Source organism: Anser brachyrhynchus (assembly GCF_964034855.1).
Source record: "Anser brachyrhynchus genome assembly, contig: SCAFFOLD_199, whole genome shotgun sequence".
Classification (NCBI taxonomy): Eukaryota; Metazoa; Chordata; class Aves; order Anseriformes; family Anatidae; genus Anser; species Anser brachyrhynchus.
Window position 1 is genome coordinate 97,267 of NW_027663815.1, and position 18,684 is coordinate 115,950.

Consider the following 18,684-nt stretch of genomic DNA (forward strand, 5'->3'; position numbering starts at 1 on the left):
GTGACCCCCGGCAGGCCCCCGGGAGCCCCCAAGGACGCACCCCGGTGACCCCCGGCGGCACCCCAGGAGCCCCGAGGACCCACCCCGGTGACCCCCGGCAAGCCCCCGGGCGCCCCCGAGGACCCACCCCGGTGACCCCCGGCAAGCCCCGGGTGCCCCCGAGGACCCACCCCGGTGACCCCCGGTGGGACCCCGGGGGCCCCCGAGGACCCACCCCAGTCACCCCCGGCAAGCCCCCAGGCGCCGCCGAATACCAACCCCGGTGACCCCCGGCGGGACCGCGAGCGCCCCCGAGGACCCACTCCTGCTGACATCTGGTGGGACCCTGGGCACCCCCGAGGACCCACCCCGGTGACCCCCGGCAAGCCCCCGGGCACCTCTGTGGACCCACCCCGGTTACCCCCGGCAATCCCCCGGGCGCCCCCGAGGACCCACCCCGGTGACCCCCGGCAAGCACCCGGACGCCCCAGAGGACCTACCCTGGTGACCCCCGGCAAACCCCAGGCGCCCCTGAGGACCTATCCAGGTGACCCCCGGAGGGACCCCGGGCGCCCCCGAGGACCCACCCCGGTGACCCCCGGCGGGACCCTGGGCGCCCCGGAGGACCCACCCCGGTGACCCATGGCAAGTCCCCGGGCGCCCCCGAGGACCCACCCCGGTGACCCCCGGAGGGACCCCTGGCGCCCCCGAGGACCCACCCCGGTGACCCCCAGAGGGACCCCTGGTGCCCCCGAGGACCCACCCCGGAGACCCCCAACAAGCCCCGGGGCGCCCCCGAGGACATACCCCGGTGACCGCCGACAAGGCCCCGAGAGCCCCCGAGGACCCACCCCGGTGACCCCCGGCAGGCCCCCGGGAGCCCCCAAGGACGCACCCTGGTGACCCCCGGCGGCACCCCAGGAGCCCCGAGGACCCACCCCGGTGACCCCCGGCAAGCCCCCGGGCGCCCCCGAGGACCCAATCCCGGTGACCCCCGGCAAGCCCCCGGGCGCCTCCGAGGACCCTCCCCGGTGACCCCCGCCAAGCCCCCGGGCGCCTCTGAGGACCCACCCCGGTGAGCCCCGCCAAGCCCCAGGTGCCCCCTAGGACCCACTCCGGTAAACCCCGGCGGGACCCTGGGCGCCCCCGAGTACCCTCCCCGGTGACCTATGGCAAGCCCCCGGGCGTCTCCGAGGACCCACCCCGGTGACCCCCGGCGGGACCATGGGCGCCCCCGAGGACCCACCCCGGTGACCCCCGGCAAGCCCCCGGCCGCCTCCAATGACCCACCCCGGTGACCCCCGGCAAGCACCCGGGCACCCCCTTGGATCCACGCTGGTGACCCGCGGCAAGCCCACGTGCGTCCCCGAGGACCCACCCCGGTGACCCCCGGCAAGCCCCCGGGCACCCCCAAGGACCCATACCGGTGACCCCTGGAAAACCCCGGGCGCCCCCTAGGACCCACCCCAGTAACCACGGGCAAGCCCCCGGGCGCCCCCGAGGACCCACCCCGGTGACCCCCGCCGGGACCCCAGGCGCCCCCGAGCACCCACCCCGGTGACCCCCGGCAAGCCCCAGGCGCCCCCGAGTACAAACCCCGGTGACCCCCGGCAAGCCCCCAGGTGCCCCCGAGGACCCACCCCGGTGACCCCTGGCGGGACCCCGGGAGCTCCGGAGCTCCTGTTTTAACCTTCCAGTTTAGGAGGAATGAAATCAAAACAAAAGCATTAATTATTACCTTCCTCTGTAGACGGCGTCACAGTTCTCACCCCTGCCCGGACATTTTCCTTTTCCGGAGCAGGAAAAATCATAGAATCGACGGGAGGAAGAGAAGATCTTGAAGGACCTTCTGTTCAGAGCAAGCAAAACATAAGGAAGTTTACCAAACATAACAAACTATCGCAAAGAACACAGAACTTTAATTATCCGTTACTGTCAAACATACAGTGACCAGAGCATGTAAATAAGAGAGGTGACTAATTTGCCTCTGGTTGCCCTTGCAATTCCCATCTAGAATACCAGCTGGCTGAGAATCAGGTTGCTCGATGCCCCCAGCTAAAAATGGAAGTCTCTCCCTCAAGCAGCTCCCAGCCACCATCACCTGCCATTCTGAAGCCAATCAAATTTCACTTCTTTGGCAAATAGTTGGATTCACCAAAGCATAGCCAGCTACCCGGTATTACTGGAAGAATTTCTTTTTTAAAAAAGAACGTCAAACGGGATGAAGGTGAACAGGGTAAGAAAGTAGGGAATATTAACTCACCACCGTGTCTCTTAGTTTTTTCCTTCATTTTCTGCGATTTGATTTCTTCAAGTGTTTTTATTCCAAAATTCAGACCGTCCTCTGAAAACAGAAAACACTTAATGAGACTAAGGCTTAGAGGCACTCACTGAGGACCACAGATCCTCAGGCTTCTTAGTGCTCAGGAACTTTCAGAAGCATTTACAATAAACCCCGTCAACACTCCTCACAACTGAAAGAACCGTAGAATCAATGGCATTTTGCCCCTCCTTTCCCCCTTCAGGGTAAAAATTGTAGTTTTAATTTTAATCCATTGACACGATATTAGATCCCTCTATCGTTAGATATGGCTTTCAACAGTGGTTGCCAGGCTGCACGTGCAGCCATTTAAACTCCATGCTGTGGCCCTGTTTTGTTCTCCAAAAGGAAAGAAAAGCAGTTCAACTTTCTGACCCAATGGGCACATGATGCTATTAGGGAGAAATGAGATCATGGAAATAACCGAGTCCATTCAGCACCCCTACATTCTGTTGTGTTTTTACGCCACATTGCTTTCGAGTTCATTGGCAAGTTCTCCTTCCGATTTATCCTACTACAGGTGCCGGAATACCTTGCTTAGCAGTAGTAGCACTGGCTTTCCGAGTGGAAATCATCCGTAATCCATTTTGGCCTTCCTCAGCTGGTTGCTGGATGGGAGTTTTAGTTTCTTCTCCTGCCTCAGAAAGCTGGTCTGAAGGGGAAAAATCTGTTCAGCTATGCATAGACCAGATTGTTCATGATTATGTAGCTCATGCGATGACACTCCAGTCCATGGCTCATATAAAAAAGCTTTTTTTTTCTTTTTTTTTAATACAGCTACGCTGACCTGATGAACTCGTAAGGAGACTACACTAGGACAAAACATCTCGGACTCTAGATTCTCTCTGCAGCTTTAACTACTACACAACATATTACTCTTCAGACAGAAGAAAAAGGAATTTCCCTCCTACTTTCACATAGAGCTTTACACAACAGACCAGCTAAAGCCAAGAGTGGTTCTAAGCTTTCCTCCAGCATTTCAGGTTCTGTCCACTGACCGCCAGACAAAGCCACCAGCGAGCTGACCAGACTGCCTGCCCTATCGCTAGTCAGACCTCAGCTCATCTGTGATTTATACATTCATTTACAGCACAAAGTCCTTCCAAGAACCAAAGCATGCTCACCATCGTCATCTTCATCATCATCTGCAGCATTGATTACAACTGGAGGGTGTGTAGGGCTTGGGACATTTTCCGAGTTTTCCACTTTCGTCACCCCCCTTAGCTATGGAGAGGCATTGGACTGGACAGAAAGTTTGTTTTGCTGCAGTGACATCTGAGCCACTTTCAAATCATCGTGATTTGATACACTTGGCAGTGTAGCTAGAGGAAGAGGAGGATCATCAGTAACATGGCAGTTTAAAACTTTGGCCACAATGCACGAAGAGCATTGGTAGGTAAGGCAGATAACCTGCACAGGCAATGAATGCAGCATCTCCTTTTGCCCATCCCGCCACTGTTTACACCGTGAACAATGACTTGCCTTCAAACAACAACACATCTCCCTGCCACCCAGCAGAAGATGAAACAACAGAAAGCAAACTGCAAGGCAAATATCACACAAAGCAGAGAGAAGCTGAGCATGAAAGCAGAAAACAAATACCAGCAGTACACCAGCAGGACACTCGGTTTAGCTGACCACCTAGGACTGCAGACCTTTTCCTGCACTCACAAATGAACGGGTACCTGATGTCTCCTACAGTATTGGCACCCACTAAGGAATATTCAAAATTAATTCCTCAATACTTAAAGAAAAAGGACCTAAACTCACTCTAACGAAGACTCCATCGATGTAACGTCCCTTTGCGTGATGAAAAGCACAGTTGGCTTTCTGACAGCCTACTGGCTGCTTCTCCCAGTAGCAGGGAATCTCACTGCGCTTTTTCTGAAGACAGAAAGAAAGACAAGCTCGTGATAACATGCACCTAAGGTTTGCAAAGAGATGCACAGTTCCAGGTCACGACAGCGATAGGGCTGTCACAATACAGTGCTGAAACATCATTCCAAAGGTCAGTTTATCACTCAAGTATAGTATTTCCGGGCATATTCACAAAGTTTGCAGAAGCTGTAACCACTATGCACGTTTAGCTTTGTCATCATTCAGTTTGAGAAGACAGGCACTCTCAGACATCAGTTTAGGGTGGGTTAAACTAATACACCTAGGATTATACTAGGATTATTCAGAGGGAAAAAGAACATCTTAAATTGCCTAGGTTAACTCTATCCAGAACTACTTCTTGGAGACGTCGTTCTTCTGCACCTTTAACTTTCCCCACTGCTTCCTAGCCCAGGCAGCTAGAACAGCATTATCTGAAGGACTCCGGGACACAAGAGACCTGATAGATCATTATCAAGCCTGCTCTCAGGAGGCTAGTACAGCCTGTTTATTACCCCCCTGCTCCAGCAGGTTTTAGCAGTCTAGTTAGCAGTTATTCTGCATCTGTTGAGAAAATACTGTCGGCATCTAATAAAAGAAAATCTTGCTAAGACGTACCTAAGGCATTGATTTTATTTCCCTCTCCTTCCTCCCACCCCCTCTCCTGGTAACAGAAACCAGTGTCATTTCAAAGCAAATGAATCTGTCCTGCAAAAGCACAATCAGCACACCTACGGCACTGAAAAATGCTTTTGTTGATTTATTTTGAGAACACATCTTTAGGCACTCACATCAATTTCCATGTGTCTGAATCATTCAGGCAGACATTCCTGAAACAACGACCCTCCTGCCACAGCGTGCAGACCGTCTCGTTCCCCAGAGCAGCTTCGCAGTGGCGGAAGGAACAGTTGTCTCCCTGTAACCAAAAGGAAACCAACAAGGAAAATATAGTACAGCCTCAAAAACGTCCGTGCTACTGCCTCAGGTTGCTACAATTGAAGTCACAATCTAGCTGCTTATCACGTTAACCTTAAAAAAAAGAAACCTTAAAACCCTAACACCTTGTTAGAAACACTCTGTAACCAATACCATAGGCTCAGGCAAGGATCTCAGTGAAGTAGCATTTTTATTCACGATTGCAATGGCAGGCGTCCCACAAGCCACCTACTAGTTCCCTAACACAGTTTATATACATTTTTTTTTTTCCTCTTGATGACCGGGACCCTCCCCTGTTTCCCCATTGACTGGGTAATCCAGGTTCACAATCTATCCGGTGCTTCACAGAAAATACACAGCTGCTGGCCTGTTACAAGTCAATTTTCTTTTTTTCTTGACTGTTTTCCTCTTTGAGGTGGTAATGTTTCTTACACCGTGATTTCTACCCAATTGCTCTAAGGATTCTGGTTGTCTGCATTTTACAAGGTTGTCTGTTAAGCTTTCTTATCACTGTGAGCATATCTCAATACCACCTTCCTTCCCTCTAAACGATGTAACTGTGCAAAAATATTTTTATTCCCACAACCTCGATCCCCTTACCTATCCTCTTACCTATCCCCTTACCCTATCCACACCTGGATGCAGACCCCAACTGTCCACAAGCAGCTCCCAACCCCCCCCCCCCCCATGAACTGGACCCCACCCCACCCAGATGCAGGCCCCAGGTCCCGGCCCCAGCCCCAACCCCCCAGACGCAGGCCCCAAAGGTGTACAACCAGCTCCCACCACCCCCCTCAAAGGGAGGCCCCAAAGCCCGCCAGAGGACCCTAGAGTGTACAAGCAGCTCCCAACCCCCCCGGCACAGACTCCAACCCCCCCCCCAAACACAGGCCCCAAAGGCATACAAGCAACTCCCCACCCTCCCCAGAGGCAGGCCCCAAAGGTGTACAAACAGCCGCAACCCCCCCCAAGACCCAGACCCTTACAGTGTACAAGCAGCTCCCAACTCCCCCAACGTGGCCACCTACAGCAGACAAGCACCTGTCACCCCCCCCCCCCCCCAGCTGCAGACCCCAAAGGTGTAGAAGCAGCTACAAACCCTGCACAAGGCAGGACCCTACAGTGTACAAGCAGCTCCGAAGCACCCCCCAGATGCAAGTCCCAAAGGTGTACAAGCAGCTCCCAACCCCCTCCAGATGCAGATCCCTATATTGTACAAGCAGCTCCCAACACCCCCCCAAATGCAAGCCCCTACTGTGTACAAGCAGCTCAGTGCACTGTGTACAAGCACCACAGGTCACCGGGGTGGGTTCTATGCTGCGCCCGGGGGCCCTCCGGGGGTCACAGGGGTGGGTCCTATGGGGCCCAGAATCTATCAGACTTCAGAATCTATCTGGTTATCACGTTAACCAAAGACCATTCTGCTTCCTCCTCCTACTCTACCCCTTCGTGAAAAAAATGGAAAAAAAAAGCCTGAAAATGGAGTCACTTTTTAAAAAAACACCTGATCATACGTGCAAGGCAATGATCAACTATGGCTACCAGTAACTGCTACAGAACGCAGTATGACGCGTTAAATAGCATGTTCCAGTCACTGTGGGTCTTCGAGTTCACCTACCTGGACAACCTCAGCAAAGTTATCGATCTTCAAAGACTTCCAGTGAACTTCTCCTGGAGGCCGAACCAACACTGAATCCGTGAATTAATGATAAAGGGGTAGGAAGAATTTGCCTCCTCACTTTGCCAAGGGAGCCTCTCATCCACAATTCAAACATAGGATGTGCTTTTAAACAGCTTATAACTAATGGAGGAAGCAAGTCCATTTGAATACTCTCTCAGACTGGAGACAGCCAGGGTTAGTTAGCTCTTCAAAAAATAAAAACCAAAAAAAAAAAACCCAACAAAACAAAACAAAAACAAAAAAAAACAGCGCATTTAGAGATGAACTCGTGATTCAAAGTGGCTGCAAAAATGAGGATCCATCTTCCACAGCCGGACAATTTAACTTTTTTTTTTTTTTTTTAATTTAAAATTCAGTATGTTCCAATCTCTGGTCTTCAAGATTTCTTCACCTATTAAGAAAAGACAAAAACCTTTCCCCGTCTTTATTACCTGTACAGCAAAAAATGCACCAGTGCATATAAATACACAAATGTGCATACGCATACACACATATGTGTTTAGACACACACGAGGAGTGAGTGATAGAAAGTTAGCGAGAGCGACAGTGGAAATCAGAATTTTTGCCTTTTTGATGCAGAGAGCGCGTAAAAACTCTCTCATTTTGAGGGAGCTAGAAAAAAATGGAGGATCTACAAAATATTTTGATGAGTATGCCTTCGAGGCCAATGCTTTATAACATGAATGATCTGGGGGCCAACACACAAATATGCATACATATGTACATGCATACAGGATAAACATATCTATACACACAAGCGTGCACAGTATATGTTGTATGGTATCCATATCGAGAACAACTCGTAGCCCTGATCAGACACGTAGAGTTGCAATCAATTAACAGCAGGAAGACAGCAGACCAAGGATACAGCAAGCTTTGAGAGGCAGGGCAATGCTCACTTTGCCAGTGGCATGGCTGCATGATACCAAGAATTTTGAATTAGTTTGATTTTTTGGAAGCAATTTGTTTTCTTTCTGCGCTGTAGCAAATACCGCAGGTTTGCCATCACGTGCTGTTCCCTAATCCATATATCCGTCATCATCCATTGCTGCAAGATCATGAAAGGTTAGAAAAGATGACTTAGGTCCAATTTAACAGCCAATGATTTTTCAATGACCAGAGCTGCAACAGATTTTATTTAGCCGCAAGCAGGTTTTTTTTTTCTGATGTGAAGTCAGATATTTTGATTTTTTTTTTTTTAAGACACTAAATGTCATAAAACCTGCAACCAGACCAGATAAAGTTCAAATTAGAGTGATTCTGAATCCTTTCATTAAAATGCTGCACATTTCTGTGCAAATTATTTCGGACTCTTCTGGACAAAAGCGGATGAAATAGTTCTTACAAATTAATAATAAAAGGTTGGAACCTTTTACTCACACAAACACTAGTGAATTTTCCAGGAAATATTTTTTTGGCAGGGAATTTTCCCAAATCTAAAGTAAAGAGAGGAAAAGTTGGGTTCTCATATTAGGTATTGGTTTTGACTGCTTGACAAAGGGAATAAAAACAGAAGTTAAGTGCAAGGTTTCCTTCTCTTCTTTAGTATCGACAGGAATCGTCACTTCTGACCTTTAGCACCTTCAGAAACACACTTAGTGCCATGCAGGTTCCTCTGCATCTACTTCTAAAAATTACTGGTGCTCCTTAGCATGGAAGTTGGACTTGAAATCTTTTCCAGACTGAGCTCTTTTGAATGCCCAAGGAGCTCATCATTTTGCTTGTTGCCTTCCATTTTCCTGAAGAGACCCAGAACGCTGTTCAGGATATGAACGGATCTGGTCTAAGGAATGGGAAGAAAGCAAAAACCAAGGATACCTCACAGCCCTAAATGCCATAAAAGCAGTCTCATTTTAAAAAAGATCTCAAAAGCTTTTTTTTTTTTTTTTTAACTGACATCTGCCAATATGGCGATCCAAGTGCTGAACAGAAACCAACTGAACTAGCCCCTGAAAGCCTGAATAAAAATGAGTAACTCTGGTGCACTCAGCAGGTCTGTAATTGAAGTTGGCAAGATTTTTAGATTTCTTTTTTCTCCAGGGTGCTAGTAAAGTTTTTGCGTTACGAGATTTTGAACTCTTTTTGTACAAAAGAATTACAGATGCACTACAGTCACGGTAGCTGGGGGTCTGGAAATACATGCCAACAAGTATCATAAACCATGCCTTTGCTGAAGGAAGATAAATAGTCCAAAGAAAATCTGTCTGGTTTGTTTTACAGGCTTGTCTTTCTCAGTATGGAACAAACTGACCTCCCTGGTCTAACTTTCCAGTTGGCTATTCTGCCTTTGTCCTGGAGAGAAGAGCAAGAAGGGAACAAAATATTTTTGCACTCCAAAGAATGCATTAGAGAAGGATTATCACACCTACCTAAGGGTACTTTCTTGTTTGTTTATAAAGCATAAAGTATTTCTCTTGGACAGTCTCTGTTGCTGGCCTGTTTTGTGCCTTCCATTTATAATAAAGATATTAAAGATGCTTACCCCGTTTCGGATTTTTTGTTTTGTTTTTTTTTAGAACAGTGTAAGCGGACAGTCGGATGACAAGCAAGAAAGAACACCATAAACTCCTTGCTCTGACCCTGCTTTTTAATCACCCAGCATCGCCCTGGCTGCAAAACAGTCCCCGCTGATTTACCTGCTTGTTAAAGCACCCCACGGGCTGAAAGTGTTGTGTGCTAGGTGTCAAATTATATTTAACGGTGCATAGGTAAACCATTCATCTTCCCATGGTCGAAGCACAGAACAGGCCAAGACGATGTGCTCAGATCTGAGCACGCCACTCTGCAGAGAATCAGTTTCAAGCCTAAGATGTTTCGCCCATCTCCCAGGCCCAGAGCGACAGCGACACCTTTACTCTGAAAGTCTGTGTTCTGCAAAGCCAGGAGGTGACCAATGACTCGACTGAGCGGTCTCCCCCAGCCACAAATGTCACAACCATGAGACACCTGGGACCACTGGAACGAGCTGCGAATAGCCCCGTTCTCCCTCCCAGGAAGAGCTGCTCCATCTTCTGCTCTTCTAAAGAGCCCTTAACATATCAAAGGAAGAGAGAGGTCCACAGAGCGGCTATTTCCTGCTTCCAGAGATCCTGTGCAAGACGGTTCTTGTGCTGCAGTTCCTGAAGAATTTCATGTGCATTAGCAGAACGAGAAAGTAAAGCTCTTAAGCAATTGCTAACCTGTTCTCAGTGCTCACAAGTCCCAAATCACTAATTTTACAGTACATATAAACCATGGCAGCTGGCACCTAGCACTGCACACGTTGGCAGTGTCGTCAGGAGCTAGAAAGTCAGGGGTGAGGGGATTAAGGGAAAACCACACATCAGTTTAGTAACTTGGCTCTCGTAGGATACTTCCTACTGCAGGAGTTTTAGCAAAGCCACTCAGAGGGACCTGCTGGTTAATTAAAATAGGACTTCTGCTGGAGCAGAAGATGGGAACCAACTGCATACTGCCAGTCTGTATCGACTTCCAATAAGACAGCGTTGGAAAAAGGTGCCTTCAACCGTCAGTAGCACAATAGCTCTGGTGATGTGTTAATTAAGGGCACTCTTACAGCTGAGTTTCTTCATAGCAGTATGTAGTTGAGAGTGTCCGAGTTTCCCAGGTAAGATTTATGTTTTCTCCTACCAAGCACCAGCTCAGTATGCAATGCTGTGTTAATAACACCCAAGCATGTAGATGTTAAACTGTAACTGCTTTTAAACCTATTTGTTGGTAAGAAAAGAGCTCAGTACACCACCTTCACAGGGCAAAAATCCACATGGAAGAGCAGAAAAACCCAGAAGAGCTTCCTGAACTTCACGTTACCAACAGCACCATCGGATTTAGATCCTGGCCTGGTGTTGTGGTTTAACCCGGCTGGCAGCTAAACACCACACAGCCGTTCGCTCACCCTCCCCCCTCCCTCTCTGGGATGGGGGAGAGAAACGGGAAAGTGAAGCCGGTGAGTTGAGATAAAGACAGTTTATTAAGACAGGAATATAATAATATAAGGAATATAAGGAATATAATAATAACAATAATAATAATAATAGTGATAATGATAATAGTATTAACAATAATAATGTGTAAGAAACAAGTGATGCACAATGCAATTGCTCACCACCCGCTGACCGATGCCCAGCCTATTCCCGAGCAGCCGGCCCCCCCACCCCGGCCAGCCACCCCTATATATTGTTTAGCATGACGCCAGATGGTATGGAATACCCCTTTGGCCGGTTTGGGTCAGCTGTCCTGGGTCTGTCCCCTCCCAGCTCCTGCTGCACCCCCAGCCTGCTCGCTGGCAGGACAGAGCGAGAAGCCGAAAAGTCCTTGGCCTGGTGTAAACACTGCTCTGCAGCAATTAAAACATCAGCATGTTATCAGCGCTCTTCTCATCCTAATCCAAAACATAGCACCCTACCAGCTACTATGAGCTACTTAACTCTGTCCTAACTGGAACCAGGACACCTGGCATCCAGGATGCACGGCCTGCAAGCACTGCTGCGATGTGGAAGTGCCAAGGCAGGTTTTTGGCCTGCCCTAAAACACTTTTTTTTTTTTTTAACCAACAATACAAAGAGTGTGCCAGGTATGCTGTAATGCCAGTGTGCCAGGTCAATAGAGGATATCCAAACAACAGAGGCGCTTGTCCTAATTTCTGGCGTGAAAACACTTTTACAGCATTCTTTTCACAAAGAAACCCCTCTCTAGCTTCTGCAATGCTCCAGGACCTGCTGCAGCTGCAGCGGCTGCGCTGGTACAACCCGCATCTTTGACAAATCTTTTCAACGGTTCTGCTTTACCTCGGCACAGTTGAGGTCACTCCTCTTCCTCTTCCAGCTGAGGAAGCAGCTTGCGGGCTCTGCCACACGGTCGGTGCAGAAGCGAAAGCTGGGAACACAGCAGTCAAACTCTCACTGCTAACGAAGCCACCAGGGCAGAGGGCTGACACAGACCCGCCAGAGGCGAACCGTACCTGCTCTCCCTCCCGGCTGCGAGGCTCGCCACAGCAGCCCCGACCCGAAGCGCTCACAATGCTTTGCTTGGTGATGTCACCGATGAGTCAGAGTCCCCAGATGAGCATCTGCCTTGCCACTCTTTAATGTTGGTGTTGTTTTTTGGTTGGTTGCTTGCTTGCTTTTGAAACTTATGTAGGTTATGGTAAACCTTCAGGTAAACCACAGATCAATGGGGAAGAAGTCCCACACGAGGGAAGGCCGTGCATTTCTTCCAGGCAATGGCGCATGCTTTAACATGCTGCATTCGACAAAGAAGCTCTCTCCATTTTGCGCAGTGGCAACAGGCACGACTGCAACACACGCACGTGTAGGCAGCACCTGCAGGTCCCAAACCGTTAACCAATTTTTAGATAGCACCAATTTTTTATGTAGTGGCTTTCCGTTCATCCATAACCCCTTTTTTCCTTTCTTTGTATCGGGTGGCTCTCCTCCATTGTTCTCTCTGTCATTTTCCTCCCCAGTGTCTGAGCAGGCACTGGGAATCGTTTCCAGAGGAAGGGTACTGCAGAAGCTACAACCTTTACTCTCAGGGAAAAGAGAGTATGTGAAAGAATACATACTTCCTTTCTTTTCCTTTTTTTTTTTTTAAGTCTCTGAAATCAACGCTGCGGCTTGGCAGCAAATAACTATGGGAGTAATGATGATTCCTCATCCTCACTGTAACGTTGTAGTTAATGTCATAAAGAAGCAATTTCCCCAGGCAGTGGCCATTTGAGATGGGAAGGGGCAGTAAGAGGAAGTTTTCCTTAGACTAGCTCTTCCCCCAGAACACCTCGCCATCCAGCAACAAATTCAATTCACCTGCTCCGCCTGATCAGTCAAACGTGCGTCCGACTCCAGGACACGCCACAGTGGTGGTTCTGACGTGCTTTGAGAATCACCTATCCGCAGAATATCTCGGGTTTGTACACTCAAATAACGCAGTCTTTTCGAAATAAGGCCCAGAGCTCACACTCCGAGTGCAGCCTAACAGCACCAGAGGGCCGGTAGGCTAAACATTCCCATCCTGGCAACAGGACTGACCCGGGCAACAGTAAGCATCCCTTCTGCACTTTCATCGTGAACATCAGCATAAGGAAACAGAGACCTCCTCGATCCAAGGTTTAAGAAACAAACACCAAGGTCACCCAAGCGGGTTGTTTTCAGCAAACTAACAGAGAAATTAAGGTGACAACCGCGTGCATCCAGAGTTAGTCAGATCCCGAAGGCAGTTCCTTTGGGAAACGCAGGAGCAGCGCGCCAGATGACGGCTACCTTACAGCGCACCCCTCAGAGGCACTGCTACGAAAGGAAGGCAGAAGGTTGGAACTCAAAATAACTCGCAAGGCGCCCGTTAAGGGGGAAGCTTTAATTTCCTGAGCAGAACCTCCCCCCTGAAGGCAGCCCAGGGACTCTTTGCTTCCCTAGGGAGACGGCAGGGACGGGGCAGGGCGGTGGGACGGAGGGACAGAGGGCCAGACGGACGGACAGACAGCCAGATGGATGGATAGACGGCCAGACGGACGGCCAGATGGCCCAAAAGGCCTGAGCAAGGGCTGAGGAGCAGCAGGGTAGGGCAGGGCAAGTGAACGTCTGCTTTGACACTCCTGACGTATTACTTCTCGGAGCGGCAGAACTGCGCTGGGTAGGCCCCACAGCAAGACTCGTATTTCTGTCCTTCCCTTTCAGGAAAGGATCTCCCACTTTGAATTTATTAATTTTCACGATGATGATACACAAATGGAAGTTTTGAAAAACTGAATGCTGATTAACAGATTTGTAGCACAGCCTGTGCATCAAAATTCATTTCTCTCCATTCAGGTAATCTTAGTTTCTGAGTTACAGTTACAGTCAAAATTTTTCTTCTTTGTTTTTTTTTTTTTTCTTTTGTGATCAGAAAATGAGGGGACTGGTTGTCCCAAGTCAGCCAGGGAACTTATCTTTGGTCGATGCACCAAGCAACTCAGCTCTCTTGGGGAAACTTAAATAGAACAGACAGATCTCCAAACGGATAAAAAAAATAAATCAAATGATAAACACCCAACCGACACATCTGATACCCCAGCTTATTGAACAGCACATGGGTTTAATCTACAGGCTCTGTCCAAAGCAGCAAGAAGTGACAGATTTAATCCAAACCAGTTGCCCGCTCTCACTCTCTGATCTGGAGATGTTATTTGACAAGCATGCATAGCAGTAACACTTGTAAACGCTGGGTTACTGCACCACAGCCCCAAATCCCTCACAGGCCCACTAAGATACTCTTACCGATTGATCCACAATAAACACTCCCAAAAAGATTCTCAACAAGCTAAACCCTGTTTAGAAAGAATCTGAGGAACCTGTCACTGCGGCAACAAAGGGCTGCAATTGCATGCAAAATCTCCAACACCCTCCTTAGCACCCTGCTAGCTCAAGGACTGTGTGGGGCTTCCGTGCCCTGAACGAGTCCACCCTGGCCACATAATGCAGATGTAATGGTCAAGAAAGCACATAGCGTTATCGAAACTTATCAGATCCACAGCTAAACGAAAAGCCCACGCTTCTATATTTCTCCTCCTTCTCCATTCACGGAAGGAAGAGACTGAAAACAAGCAGATTAGTGGTTTACATTTACAGTTAATGTGAAAAATGTTTATTTGTGAAATACATCACGTATTGTTTCAAGCTACAAAAAACTCTCTCCCACAAAGGAAGGACTTTTGTCCTCAGCATGCAACCCCAGTTACTATCTACCCCAACTTCCTATCTACCAGCGGGCCGCGTTCCCCTGGCACTCAGTCACTCCGCAGCACGGCAGCCACCTTTGTTCTAAGGATGGCAAATTCTACTTAGAAACGCTCTGTGGAAGAGTGATGTTGTCCCCTTTTAACATGATCCGGCCTGCAGCAAAGAGAAGGGAAAGAGGGGATTAGAGAGAGCCCAGAATCCGAGAATAATCTCATGTTTTCAGAAAGTATTTTGTGTGGTTGAGCAGGGTTTTGCCCATCACGCAGAGTCCTGTTCCTGCCAGCTGCCCCACACTCACAAGTCCCACGCCAGCCACCGTCCCCGTTCCAGCAGCACGCTCTCCCTGCTGAAAACCCCAGCACTGGGCGCACATCGTTGCTTCTGTCCACCAGCAGGTGGTAAATAAACACTGCCGCTACCGTGGCTCCCGGCTTTGACTCAGAGATCACAGCAAGTGTGAGAATCGCCCAGGGCCACCGGCTTTAGATGCAGCTGAAAGGAGCTGTGACCAGACTCCTCCAGCCAGTGCAGGCCGCCTGGTATTACACGTTTCAAAGACCAGAACTGGCCTCAGGCAGGGACAGATTCTCCTTCATCCAGCAAAATCAGCAGCTCAAAACTCATCAGGGACAGAGATGTAGCCAGTAATTGCTCACGGAACTTCAACATCAAGGCTCGTCACATGGTTGGTACCTCTCAGTGCTGCTACCTAGAAGGCTCACCCGGGCAGGTTTCAGACCGCGCGTCACTCGGGTTGCACAGACACACGACATACCCAGCTGTTTCCTTGATTTTGTCTTGGAGTGAATCTCCTCTGCGTCGTCCAGCACCGAATTCATGTACTCGTCAAAGCCCTAGAAAGCAGCAACAGTGGCAATTAGTTCAGCAACAACACAAACCATCATCAGCTTTGCTGACCCAGGCTGGACAATGAAGACTAATTGTTAGAGAAGTACGAATTTTTTTTCCCTTGTGCTAGTTTTTCTTGACAAGAGAAAATAGGATTGTGAATGAGGGAAAACAAACTAACGACGTAACGCGGGGTCGTGCTGATACTCACGATGATGCAGCCTTCTATCCGCATGTTCACTTGCTCGTAAAGCCACTCCTGGATCCTCGACAGTGGCAACAGGCACGACTGCAACTGTCCTGGTTCCAGTTAGGACAGAGTTAATTTTTCCTCATAGTAGCTGGTAGGGTGCTATGTTTTGGATTAGGATGAGAAGAGCGCTGATAACATGCTGATGTTTTAATTGTTGCAGAGCAGTGTTTACACCAGGCCAAGGACTTTTCGGCTTCTCGCTCTGTCCTGCCAGCGAGCAGGCTGGGGGTGCAGCAGGAGCTGGGAGGGGACAGACCCAGGACAGCTGACCCAAACCGGCCAAAGGGGTATTCCATACCATCTGGCGTCATGCTAAACAATATATAGGGGTGGCTGGCCGGGGTGGGGGGCCGGGCTGCTCGGGGATAGGCTGGGCATCGGTCAGCGGGTGGTGAGCAATTGCATTGTGCATCACTTGTTTCTTACACATTATTATTATTAATACTATTATCATTATCACTATTATTATTATTGTTATTATTATTTTCCTGTCTTAATAAACTGTCTTTATCTCAACTCACCGGCTTCACTTTCCCGTTTCTCTCCCCCATCCCAGAGAGGGAGGGGGGAGGGTGAGCGAACGGCTGTGTGGTGTTTAGCTGCCAGCCGGGTTAAACCACAACAGCCCTTTTGGCGCCCAACGTGGGGCTCGAAGGGTTGAGATATCGACAGATTTGACCAGAGTGTGTTAAACTAAAATTGGTATAAGTACTGGACCTGCTTAATAGTTGCTAGTCACGATGTTGATTGCCTTAATCTCCAGTCTGCTGTACCTGTATTCCAAATTGAGTTTTATGGTGCGTTACTTTCTGTATGTGCTCCCTGTTGCACTGTTTATCCTTTCCGGGCCCTGGTTTAAGATTGTTATGGTACTGTGCGGTGTAGCAATGGCTTATGAAATGATGAAATATCTGGTCACGACTCTAACCTGGTATTTGTACTCAGCACTGACGTCGACTCTATACTTTGGAACCCATATCTCGGAAACTATTAGCAATTACACCTATTGCCTGTTTTCGTTAGGGAGCCAATCTGTGAAGGGGACAGGGGAAGACATGTTTCCCTACCTGTTCACTCTCCCTTTCTACTTCACCACCACCCTCTTATCCCCCGAGCTAGTTACGGTGGTTCTCCGAGATGTTGAATATCCTTGGGATACTCAGACCAGCCTGCTCTTGTTGTTATGTCTCCTGAATGCGCTTCAGGTTTTGTGGAGGGTTAAACAACTACTCAGGAATCTCATCCGGAGATCTCTCTTGAGGCGGGATAGTTGCGAGTGGCAGGGAGTGTGGGAGGATATGGGCAGGTTTCTAGAGCAGTGGTCACCTCCAGTGTTTTGGACATTCACCCCTGAACAACTGCAAAATCCTAAAAAGCTGGCAGAATGCTTGAAAAAAAGGTGTCATGACTCTGGCAGTTCCAAAGTGACACAAATCACTGTAGCGTGCTGGGGTCTGGCTTGTGCCTATCGAGCTGCAATTGATGCTACTAGCAACCTAGCTCCAGCTCCTGCAGCCGCTCCAGCTCCAGCTCCTGCAGCTGCTCCAGTTCCAGCTCCTGCAGCCGCTCCAGCTCCAGCTCCTGCAGCCGCTCCAGCTCCTGCAGCCGTTCCGGCTCCTGCAGCCGCTCCAGCTCCAGCTCCCACAGCCACTCCAGCCCCTGCAGCCGCTCCAGCTCCAGCTCCTGCAGCAGCTCCAGCTCCTGCAGCTGCTCCCACTCCTGTGGCTGGGTCAGAGAAACGAGCTGTAGCAGTGCAAGTTGACCCCGCAGAGGGTATTCCAACCCCTGTGGCAGACCCTGTGTCTGGGTCAGAGAAACGAGCTGTAGCAGTGCAAGTTGACCCCGCAGAGGGTATTCCAACCCCTGTGGCAGACCCTGTGTCTGGGTCAGAGAAACGAGCTGTAGCAGTGCAAGTTGCCCCTGTAGACAAGGTGAAAAAATGGTATAGAGGCTCAGGTCGTTTACAACGCAAACAGTCTTCTGCTAAGTCTGGGCATACTGAAGACGAGGCTGGGCCATCAAAGGTGCAGGAGACTGAAGATGAGGATGGGGATGTCGAAAAATCAACAGTAACTACCCGGACTCTATACCAGCGTGAGCTACGAGATGTGCGAAAAGATTTTGGTCGCTGTATAGGTGAGCAGCTTGTCACCTGGCTGCTCCGGTGCTGGGACACCGGAGCCAATTATGTGGAATTAGAGGGCAAGGAAGCCAGGCGGCTGGGATCCCTTGCTAGGGACGCATGCATTGACAAAGCAATTGGAGATGGAGCACGATCTCGCAGCCTCTGGAGGCGTCTCCTGTCAGCTGTGCAGGAAAGGTATCCCTTCAAGGAAGAACTTGTATGTCTACCAGGCAAATGGACCACCATGGAGAAGGGAATTCAGTACCTGAGGGAATTGGCCGTACGGGAAGTAATTTATAAGGACCTAGACGACGCACAAACATCCGCAGATCCAGATGCAGTCCGGTGCACACTACCCATGTGGCGGAAGTTTGTACGGAGTGCACCATCATCATATGCCAGCTCATTGGCAATACTAGCCTGGAAAACGGAGGAGAATCCCACAGTGAATGAAGTGACTAAAATACTCCGGCAGTACGAAGGAAATCTCTCCTCTTCCCTAAAGGCCTGTGTCTCAGCTGTGGAGAAACTCTCTGAAGAGGTCCACCAACTTAAAGAGAATTTATCTTCCCCTCCACCTGAACGAACCAGTGTCCACCAGCTAAAAGAGAATGCTTTAGAGAAACTTTCTGAAAAGATCCACCAACTTGAAGAAAGATTATCTTCCCCTTCACCTGAACGAACCAGTGTCCACCAGCTAAAAGAGAATGCTTTGGAGAAACTTTCTGAAAAGATCCACCAACTTGAAGAAAGATTATCTTCCCCTTCACCTGAACGAACCAGTGTCCACCAGCTAAAAGAGAATGCTTTGGAGAAACTTTCTGAAAAGATCCACCAACTTGAAGAAAGATTATCTTCCCCTTCACCTGAACGAACCAGTGTCCACCAGCTAAAAGAGAATACCTTGGAGAAACTTTCTGAAGAGATCCACCAACTTAAAGAGAGTTTATTTTC

The 18,684-nt window shown here is 49.4% G+C and overlaps 1 protein-coding gene and 1 long non-coding RNA gene across 2 annotated transcripts; both read right to left on the reverse strand.

Annotated features, from left to right (window-relative positions):
• Positions 1 to 1,723: 1,723 nt before the first annotated feature.
• On the reverse strand, positions 1,724 to 3,591 carry LOC308186788. The gene is made up of 4 exons (XR_013944297.1): positions 3,424 to 3,591; positions 2,832 to 2,951; positions 2,243 to 2,323; positions 1,724 to 1,828 (listed from the first exon to the last, which is right to left on the reverse strand). It is a non-coding gene; the product is annotated as an uncharacterized lncRNA (long non-coding RNA).
• Positions 3,592 to 14,600: 11,009 nt separating this feature from the next.
• Positions 14,601 to 15,662, reverse strand: LOC308186789 (small nuclear ribonucleoprotein E-like; the record flags this gene model as incomplete). Its single annotated transcript, XM_080608958.1, has 3 exons — positions 14,601 to 14,656; positions 15,279 to 15,357; positions 15,564 to 15,662. Coding segments are annotated over 3 exons (234 nt in total), but the record flags the coding sequence as incomplete, so codon positions are not given.
• Positions 15,663 to 18,684: the final 3,022 nt, after the last annotated feature.